Below are 10,759 nucleotides of genomic sequence, written 5' to 3' on the forward strand. Positions count from 1 at the left end.
ATTCAATTAAGAGCATCTGTGTCTACAGAGACAGAACACAATACACACAGTGAGCATCAATCTAACCCTGACTGAGAGAAAACAATCAATGTGTGTTCAATGTGTCATAATAAGTGATTAAATTAAATGTAAACAAAGAAATTCATGTTAGTCAGTCATTCAGCCATGCGTATCACTGACTGACTTCACTCTGTCAATATAGTCTGTAAGTAGTCTGTCAAATATAGCTACACAGCACCGCCTAGTGGTCTTCTGCCCTAACTACATGTCATATTCCTCAACCTGCAAGGAAGACTTCAGCATTAACCACAGATCTAGGATTAGATTACCCTGACAACAAAACAATTGAAGGCTATAAGGTGAATGCACCAGAATGCTCTGGATAAGAGCGTCTGCTAAATGACGTAAATGTAAATGTAAATGTAAGAACAAATATCTGATCCTGTATCAGAGGTCTTGTATCGACTGTAACAACCTGGTCCCAGAGCATTTCATATTATTCTGTACGTAAATCTGAGACACTCCATTTAGCATAATATGTTACATTTGGTATGGTTACTTAAGGCAAAAATGAAAGAAGGGGGGTTGGTCGTGGTGGATGGGTGGTAACGCGAACATCTAGCAACCCAAAAGTTGCCAGTTCGAATTTCATCACGGACACTTTAGCATTTAGCTAATTAACAATTTTTTCATCTACTTCCCTACTTTTGAGCTACTTTGCAACTACCTAGCATGTTACCTAACCCTTCCCCTAACCCTATCCCTAACCTTAACCCTTTTAGCTAATCCTTAATTTAACTCTAACCTTAACCCTTTCAGCTAACCCTTCCCCTAACCCTAACCTTAACCCTTTAACCTAACTCATACACTTAACCTAACCTTAACCCTAACCCCTAACCCTAGCAAGCTAGCTAACATTAGCCACCTAGCCACCTAGCTAGAATTCATAACATATCATATGTTTAGCAAATTCATAACATATTGTAAATTTTGCAAATTTGTAACATATTGTACATTTTGCAAATTCATGACAATGTGAATTACAATTCGCAGCATATCATACAAAATGGGTGATGGACAACCACAAATTACTACATACCATACGAAGCATAACATATCTTAATGGACTGTCTCGGATTTACGTACAGAATAATACGAAATGCTCTGAGACCATGTTGACTTGACTGGTGGAAGAGACTAGTTATAACATTGTAGAATCAGCTGCCAAAAGCTGTTATGACAGGGTTATGTAGCCCTTATGACTAGGGTATGGACTGGAGTCCCCCCCCCCCCCCCCCCATACCTCTGTACTCCTAATTAGGTAATGTGGTCAATAAAACTCTGGGCCTTAGTTATGACTGAGGGTTAGTCCCAGTGGATTTGTAGTGATCAGGTTATATGTAGCCTGTACTAAACAGTGTTCAGGTTCTGTTGAGTCTGTTAGTACTTACAGTGAGTCCAGGTTCACCACCAGGTCCAGGCTGGCCCTGTAGAAAACAACAATAAACAAGAACAACAACAACATGAGGGTTTATTCTCTCACAGTTCCCTACAGACATCCGATGTAGATTCCCGTTGGCTGATTACCATGACCTGACTTAGCCTGGTTGAGAGCCTGTTTCTGCTTTGGTAACACAATGTTAGTGTTGTTGAGCCTAGGCTAGTAGGCTAGATGTCATTCCAGTTAATTTCTGGTAGGTTTTCAATCAACCAGAGCAGAGGACAGAGAGGTTTCGGAAAAGGTGTCCGCGAGGAAAAGAAGGAAGGCACTTTAGACCAGTGGTTCTCAGCTGGTTCTGCCTCGGAACCCAAATTGAACGCCAGAGGGGATGGCTGCCGTTTTACGGGCTCCTAAACAACTGTGCTATTTTGTTTGTTTTTCCGCATTGTTTGTAACTTATTTTGTACATAATGTTGCTGCTATCGTCTCTTATGACCGAAAAGAGCTTCTGGATATCAGAACAAAGATTATCCTACCAACGGGACATTAAAAACTGTAATATCTTATGTTTCACAGAGTCGTGGCTGACGACACAGACAATATAGAGTTGGCTGGGTTTTCCGTGCATCGGCAGGACAGAACAGCTACGTCTGGTATGACGAGGGGTGGGGGTGGGTGTCTATTTGTCAATAACAGCTGGTGCCCGATTTCTAATATTAAAGAGGTCTCGAGGTATTGTTCGCCTGAGGTAGAGTACCTCATGATAAGCTGTAGACCACACTATCTACCAAGAGAGATTTCATCTATATTATTCGTAGCCATCTGTTTACAACCACAAACCGAAGCTGGCACTAAGACCGCACTCAATGAGCTGTATAAGCCCATAAGCAAACAAGAAAATGCTCATCCAGAAGCGGCGCTCCTAGTGGCCGGGGACTTGAATACAGGGAAACTTAAATCAATTTCACCTAATTTCTACCAGCATGACACAAAAACTCTAGACCACCTTTACTCCACACACAGAGACACACACAAAGCCCTAGCTCTCCATTTGGAAAATCTGACCATAATTCTATCCTTCTGATTCCTGCTTACAAGCAAAAACTAAAGCAGGAAGTACAGTGACTCGCTCATTACGGAAGTGGTCAGATGACGCGGATGCTACGCTACAGGACTGTTTTGCTAGCACAGACTGTAATATGTTCCGGGATTCATCCAATGGCATTGAGGAGTATACCACCTCAGTCACCAGCTTCATCAATAAGTGCTCCGACGATGTCGTCCCAACAGTGACCGTGCGTACATATCCCAACCAGCTGCCATGGATTACAGGTAACATCCACACCGATTTAAAGAGCTGCCGCTTTCAAGGAGCGAGACACTAATCCGGAAGCTTATAAGAAATCCCGCTATGCCCTCAGATGAACCAAGAGTCAATACAGGACTAAGATTGAATCGTACTACACCGGCTCTGACGCTCGTCGGATGTGGCAGGGCTTAAAAACTATTACGGACTACAAAGGGAAACCCAGATGCGAGCTGCCCAGTGACGCAAGCCTACCAGATGAGCTGAATGCCTTTTATGCTTGTTTCGAGGCAAGCAACACTGACGCATGCATGAGAGCACCAGCTCTACCGGACGACTGTGTGATCACGCTTTCTATAGCCAATGTAAGCAAGACCTTTAAACAGGTTAACATTCACAAGGCCGCGGGGCCAGACGGATTACCAGGACGTGTACTCAGAGCATGCGCGGACCAACTGGCAAGTGTCTTCACTGACATTTTCAACCTCTCCTTGACCGAGTATGTAATACCTACATGTTTCAAGCAGACTACCATAATCCCTGTGCCCAAGAAAGCGAAGGTAACCTGCCTAAATGACTACCGCCCCGTGGCACTCACGTCGGTAGCCATGAAGTGCTTTGAAAGGCTGGTCATGACTCACATCAACACCATTATCCCGGAAACCCTAGACCCACTCCAATTCACATACCGCCCCAACATATCCACAGATGACGCAATCTCAATCGCACTCCACACTGCCCTTTCCCACCTGGACAAAAGGAACACCTATGTGAGAATGCTGTTCATTGACTACAGCTTAGCGTTCAACACCATAGTGCCCACAAAGCTCATCACTAAGCTAAGGACCCTGGGACTAAACACCTCCCTCTGCAACTGGATCCTGGACTTCCTGACGGGCCGCCCCCAGGTGGTAAGTGTAGGTAACAACACATCTGCCACGCTGATCCTCAACACTGGGGCCCCTCAGGGGTGCGTGCTTAGTCCCCTCCTGTACTCCCTGTTCACCCAAGACTGCGTGGCCAAGCACGACTCCAACACCATCATTAAGTTTGCTAACGACACATCAGTGGTAGGCCTGATCACCGACAACAATGAGACAACCAATAGGGAGGAGGTCAGATACCTGGCAGTGTGGTGCTAGGACAACAACCTCTCCCTCAATGTGAGCAAGACGAAGTAGCTGATCGTGGACTACAGGTAAAGGAGGGCCAAACAGGCCCTCATTAACATGGACGGGGCTGTAGTGGAGCGGGTCGAGAGTTTCAAGTTCCTTGGTGTCCACATCACCAACAAACTATCATGGTCCAAACACACCAAGACAGTCGTGAAGATGGCACGATAACACCTTTTCCCCCTCAGCAGACTGAAAACATTTGGCATGGGTCCCCAGATCCTCAAAAAGTTATACAGCTGCACCATCGAGAGCATCATGACTGTTGCATCACCGCCTGGTATGGCAACTGCTCAGCATCCGACCGTAAGGCGCTACAGAGGGTAGAGCGTACGGCCCAGTACATCACTGGGGCCAAGCTTCCTGCCATCCAGGACCTATATACCAGGCGGTGTCAGAGGAAGGCCCAAAAAATTGTCAAAGACCCCAGTCACCCAAGTCATAGACTGTTCTCTCTGCTATCGCATGGCAAGCAGTACCGGAGTGCCAAGTCTAGGTCCAAAAGGCTCCTTAACAGCTTCTACCCCAAAGCATAAGACTGCTGAACAATTAACCAAATGGCCACCCAGACTATTTACATTGAATATTTTCTTAACTCTAATTCTTGAACTGCATTGTTGGTTAAGGGCTTGTAAGTAAGCATTTCACGGTAAGGTTGTATTCGGCGCATGTGACAAAGAAAAATGTATTTTATTTTATTTTGATTTGTCTCAGTTGCGACCCAATATTCGCATCTCAATTTGTTTTTGCCAAAATGTAATCTAGAAAAAAATATGTTTATGCTATATTGATAGTAAATGTAGCAATTTTAGGAAAAGGGAATAACATTCCTACCTTTTTAATTGTAAATAATTCCATATTGCTCATATTCTTGATGAAGAATGTTGGTAAACTCACTGGTTTGAGACCACTAAATCAGCCAAATATGCTAAATAGCGCTGCTAATAACTAAACATTGAAAATACTATGATTGAAGAAAAATTGTTCAGAGATTAAATTATTTTAAAATGTAGGTTAATTATAATTTCCACACACTTTCTACCTGGTTTTAGTTGTTTAAGTTCAGACTGGAGTCTTTTTTCATAAAAAAATGAATAACTAAAAAATGAATGTGTTTATTTACTCAGACACCCACGATCCATTCAAAACCTCCATTGACCCAGTTGAGAATCACTGCTTTAGACTATTGAGATGCACCCCAGGATCTTACTTTAGGTCCAGGGTTCCCGATAGGACCGCGATCTCCTTTTGCTCCCATCAAACCCTGTTGAGATGGAGTGATGGAGAGAGAGAGCGTGAGTGGAGGTAAAGAAGAGAAAGTATATTAGTTAGAAATTAGTCTTATACAACAAGTGCAGGTGGAGATTGCTGCGTGAGACCTAAATTCCTGTTATAACAATGGGACTAACAGTGGCCTGATTGGATTTGACACTTCCAGGTAATCAACAGGAAAACAAATCCCTGTGGAATGTCTCTCAGCGGGTGACTGTGTGAGACCAGCAGTCTTGGTCCCTTGGTTAGAGCAAAGCAGTTTCCTCAAAACAGCCACCTTCATTCATAACAACATGAAGCTCAGTCTATCTAGCCAGGTGAACATATTTTAATGCATCAGGATTTACATCAATGCTTTTCTTTCCTGGAGGTTTATACAAACACACACACACACAAACACAAACACAAACACAAACACCAACACACAAACACACACAGTCTTGTACAGCTAACCTTGTGGGGACACACTATTCAGTCCCATTCAAAATCCTATTTTCCCTAACCCCTAAACATAACCCTAACCCGTACTCTTACCCTTACCCTAACCCTAACCCTAACCTTAACCCTAACCCTAACCCTAAACCTAAACCTAAACCTAGCTCCTAACCCTAATCCTAAAACTAACCCTAGCTCCTAACCCTAACCCTTAACGTAATTCTAACCCTAACACTAATTCTAACCTTAACCCTAATCCCCCTAGAAATAGCATTTAATCTCTTGGGGACTAACAAAATGTTCCCAGTTGGTCAATTTTTTGTTTGTTTACTATTATTTTCATTTACACACTTTTTCTCTCTTTTCTCTCTTTTCTCTCTTTCTCTCTCTCTCTCTCTCTCTCTCTCTCTCTCTCTCTCTCTCTCTCTCTCTCTCTCTCTCGCTCTCTCTCTCTCTCTCTCTCTCTCTCTCTCTCTCTCGTTCTTCCTCACAAACTCATCAATTTTCATTCTCTTTTTGTAACTCTCTCTCACACACTCAGCGTCTGATAGAGAGGAGACTTACGTCGATGCCGTTCTCTCCTGGAGGTCCGTCTGGACCAGGCTCACCTGGGTCCCCCTTCAACCCCTACAAACAGAGACACAGCCATGGGCAGGTATATACACTCACCCACATCAGAGATGTTGTCATATTGAGTAAGTTGCACAAACACCCTTGAACATGCATACACAGTAACTTACTGGTGGGCCAGGAGGACCAGGAAGTCCTTTTAACCCCTGTGAAGAGAGAGGAACAAAAATGAGAGACATGACGTTAACAATTTGTTCATACACTGCTACTTCCAGATATTGACCACATGGAAGTCAGTTTATGTAGAAGACGTTGATGTCCTTGGGCTCTATTCAATCCGTATCACGGAAGTTCAGCGTTACAGCGTGAATGAAATTTAAAGGCAACGTTCCTGCATTGGCAGACTGCATTCACGGTAAGCGCTGCATATGTCGGCTCATTCGGAAATTACCTTTACATTTCTTCAGGCGATACAGATTTTATAGAATCCCTTGACATAGAAGTCCTTGGTGACAGCCCCTTGTTGATCTGGAGGGATTGGTGGAACCTCCACTGACCCAACCAGAAGGCTATGGCTGCATCTCAATACTCCAGAGTAACCACCTAACATAATCTCCTTTCCTCAATCTGAGCAGACTTTGACTTTAGGTGCTGGACAAGTGAAAGCAAATTCTGAGTAAGCAACCTCCATATGGCTTCCATCTAGCCCGTGTTTCAGATCAGGGATAAGACAGATCATGTAAGGAGAGGAGACAAGGAGAGGATACAAGGAGAGGAAGTATCTTTAGACTATTGAAATGCATCCTAGGTAGTGACATCAACCTATTGCGTTAGTTTGCCACACGTGAAGAGGAGGATGGGGGCAAATGTTTATTTTCAAATCCAGCCATGATTGACAGCTCATGGTTACTCCGCCCTCAAGGTGGAGTTTGGGAACTTTCCAATCATGATAGGACTAGATAGGTAAATATAGTGGAAACTAGGTGGAGCTATTGCTGACACCTACCCTAGTCCACTCACGTCTGCAAAGGAGAGTGAACAAGGGCAGAGGGGATGGAACAACTTTTTTGGAATGATATGCAGCCAGCAACTACTGTTGGCCAGAATTGGGTTTCACAGCACTCCCATTACATCCCACCCTTTGGTGACATCACATATCATAGTAGATCAATATTTGACCCTGGGGCCCTTTCCATTCCAAGGTCCAACCCAGAAGAGGTGATCCATGTTCACATCAAACATCAACCTGCCAGTCCATAGCCTTCCATTAGTTAGAAAGAGAATGAGTCGCTATGTCCAACTCAGTGAGGGCATTGACATATCCTAAACCATTCACTTGAACAGTATATCTATGTGGCTTTGGGGGAGAAACAGTCGCCTACTAATCGCATTGGATACAAGCCTACCTTGTAACATCACATTCCTTTTGAATCATATGGGCCTAGGCTCACACGTTGGTACTTCTTCCCTTCTCCATTCATGGTATAATTCTGTATTCTCAATATGTTTTCAGAACCTGGCTTTGCTTAGACTGAGAATACCTCAAAGGTATCCCATTACCGCGATATTAGCCCGAACCCCTCTCTCAGGATGGAGCGAAAGATCCTGACTCAAAGACCTCTCTCACTGTGGGAAACAGAGCTCTTTTGTGCCGCTGTGTTTTCGTTCCGTCCGCCCGCTGGTGGTACATCCGCATTACTACCAGAGCGCTCCATTAGGTACAATGCCCGTCTTTGTGACAACCTGTTGGCGCTGGGCAAGGCGGAGGGGATACTCACATCAATGCCATCGGACCCGGGGGTGCCAGAGGGGCCGGGCGGGCCGGGAATGCCTTGAGGTCCTGGAGGCCCGCTCTGGAAGAAATGAGAACAAAATGGAAGGTTTAGAAATGTGCAGAGGTTTTGTAGAGAATTATTTGGGCTTAGAATGTTTCACTTCTTGGTATTCATCCAATTGAATACCTGTTGTTTTCATACTGTCGAGAACATGTGGAATACGTTTTGGGATTTTTGTGCCATTTTATTGTAAGCCTTTTGATAATGGAGACATGGCTAGTTTTGGAGCAGGTGCTTTTTGAACCACTGAAATAATTTCAATGTTTGGATATGCCTAATTGATAGAGGCACAACAATGTGAGGCAATCACACATTATCAAGTGTCATCATATTTCAATAAAATTTAATGTGAATAAAATCCTATAAACAAGACCAAAGCATCATAATCCCAAAGTAAATGAATCACCTAGAAACATCACCCATAACCCTCACATTTTGACATAAATCATGTAACGCCAATTCAAATACAATACCACTGGTAGCCTATATGGAACGATTTAAAAACATTTATAAAATGAACTATCCGGAGCTCATGAGAAAAAATAGGACTGATGAATGAGGTTCTCTTTTCTGATATGGAAGTGAAAATAATCCCACATCCTGTATTGACCCCACATCCTGTATTGACCCCACATCCTGTATTGATCCCACATCCTGTATTGATCCCACATCCTGTATTGATCCCACATCCTGTATTGATCCCACATCCTGTATTTGTCATGAGGCTGGGAATGTTTACCAAGACCCTCCCCCATCCCATCCCCTTCTTTTGGGAATGCAGCTTTTTTCAATCGATTTCAATCCTTTTCAACCAGTCACAACACAGAATCCTCATACAGTGTAAAGATGTATTCCAGAAGTCTGCCAATCTTTCAGAATTTTTTTTGGGAATTCCACACAATGATCCTGTTTGTTCAGACAGATCCACTGGTAATTTTCTGTTGGATAGCAGGTGCGTGTGATTTGTTGGAGGGTGTCATCAGGGCCGTCATTCCGTGTGTGTGTGTGTTTGAATAGTGGGCTTCGCAGTAAAGCGACTGGGTGTCTTGAATACACAGCCTGTGTTTCTGTATATCCACATTCTTGTGTGTGTCCAGCCGAATTCTAGTGTCAGGGCCGCTCTGTCGAATCTATCCCTCTAGGGCTCTCTCCTGAATCTCCTTTTTGGCAAAAATTGTAAATCGGTCCATGTTTTGTATCCACTCCAATTGTTCTTTAGGGATAACCATCCATATAAAAAAGGAGACGTTTCCATTCTTCATCCGTATTCAGGAAGAATCGTTGTCCACAGAATCAAGGGCCATAGTCCAAAGTAGGAAGATATGTATGTACAATGCCACATTCCACAACACACACAGTACACAGCTGATCTTCATCCTGCTCTAGACTCATCATTACAATGACGATGACAATGATGAAACACAAGCTCTGAAACACTATTCTGATCGTTTATTCTTCTGAAACAACCCAATTCCAAAATGTTGTTTTCCAACCACCACTAGCCAGTGTGACAACAAAACCATAGCAAGCACAGCAGTTCCCCTAGCAGCCCCCTTTTACCTCCACCCCTAGTCCCTTTCTCCAGGAGACCCCTCTCCCACCATACCCCAGCCAGCCAGAGCCACCCTAATGTGGGTACAGTCCTAACCTCCCCTGTCCAGTCCACTCACCACTTGGGCCAGAGCCAGGCACAGAGTCTGCAGGATGACCCAGCTCTTCAACACAGCTGAGAGTCCAGACATGATCCCTCTCTCTCTCCTCAGCACTAAATCCTCTCTGCTCTCGCTTTCTCCCTCTCTCCCCTGTCCTCTCCTTCAAGCCGGGGACAGAAACAGTAGGGAATCCAAAGGGGGATGTGCGCAGCCCCGAGAATTCCACCCAGGAAAAGTGGTGTGGAGGAATGGTTGGATGGAGTGAGAGAGAGGTGTAACCCAGCCCTACAGCCTGCCCCAGTGAACATAAGACCCCCTACACAAACAGAGAGACACACACTGAAACATACACACCACACACACACACACACACACACAGAGACACACACACACACACGGAGAGAGACACACCAAGGCACACACATACACCTCACAGCTCATTACCATGGTGGGTGGGGGATGACACTGCTGCACTCATGAATAATGTATACCATTAGGCAGGTTCCCACAAGCTCATTGGACAAACACAGCCGCTGCTCATGAATATGCACAGCCAGGTTCCCACATGCTGATTGGACACAGCTGCTACCTAGCAGAAAGGGAGTTCCTGAGTGACTGAAACTTGAGTGTTATGTCCCAACCTACAGTAACTCTCCCCCCATAAGCAATATCGTAGTAGCTACACCTTGCCTCCTGATAGGCTTGCTTGAATTTCTGCCATATTGCTTACATCTATCCACTTCTTTCAGATCTACAGTGCTTAGGGGATAGGAGCTAGGGGTTGTTTCTGGACAGGGTTAATGCCATTCAATTTGTGTTGTGTGTGTGTGTGTGTGTGTGTGTGTGTGCGTGTGTGTGTGTGTGTGTACGTATGTTCTGCCCTATGGCAGCCTTTCACATAGGAGTGTCACGTCTCTCACTATTTTCTCAGTGAGTTTTCTCTGCGATAGACTGACCGAATGCGCGCATTCGAGCAGATCACTTTGTCAAGTCGGTGACCAACACCTTCCCAAGTGTGTTGCATTATGGGGATTTGTCCGACTTGTGCCTACATGACGACTGCATGAACTTTATAA

At 44.4% G+C, this 10,759-nt stretch overlaps 1 protein-coding gene across 1 annotated transcript in view; it reads right to left on the minus strand.

Annotated features, from left to right (window-relative positions):
- The window catches only part of LOC311131861 (uncharacterized protein), a gene marked incomplete at both ends in the record, with an annotated part of 33,764 nt that extends 23,991 nt beyond the window's left edge, over window positions 1–9,773 (minus strand). The window contains 6 exons of the mRNA XM_084164989.1: window positions 1,452–1,487; window positions 5,130–5,183; window positions 6,191–6,253; window positions 6,367–6,402; window positions 7,975–8,049; window positions 9,702–9,773. Of these exons, the coding sequence (XP_084021115.1) occupies window positions 1,452–1,487; window positions 5,130–5,183; window positions 6,191–6,253; window positions 6,367–6,402; window positions 7,975–8,049; window positions 9,702–9,773 (336 nt within the window). The remainder of the gene's footprint in view (window positions 1–1,451; window positions 1,488–5,129; window positions 5,184–6,190; window positions 6,254–6,366; window positions 6,403–7,974; window positions 8,050–9,701) is intronic.
- Between the last annotated feature and the right edge of the window lie 986 nt (window positions 9,774–10,759).

The sequence above is a fragment of the Coregonus lavaretus genome, assembly GCF_964263955.1.
Source record: "Coregonus lavaretus genome assembly, chromosome: 7".
Lineage (NCBI taxonomy): Eukaryota > Metazoa > Chordata > Actinopteri > Salmoniformes > Salmonidae > Coregonus > Coregonus lavaretus.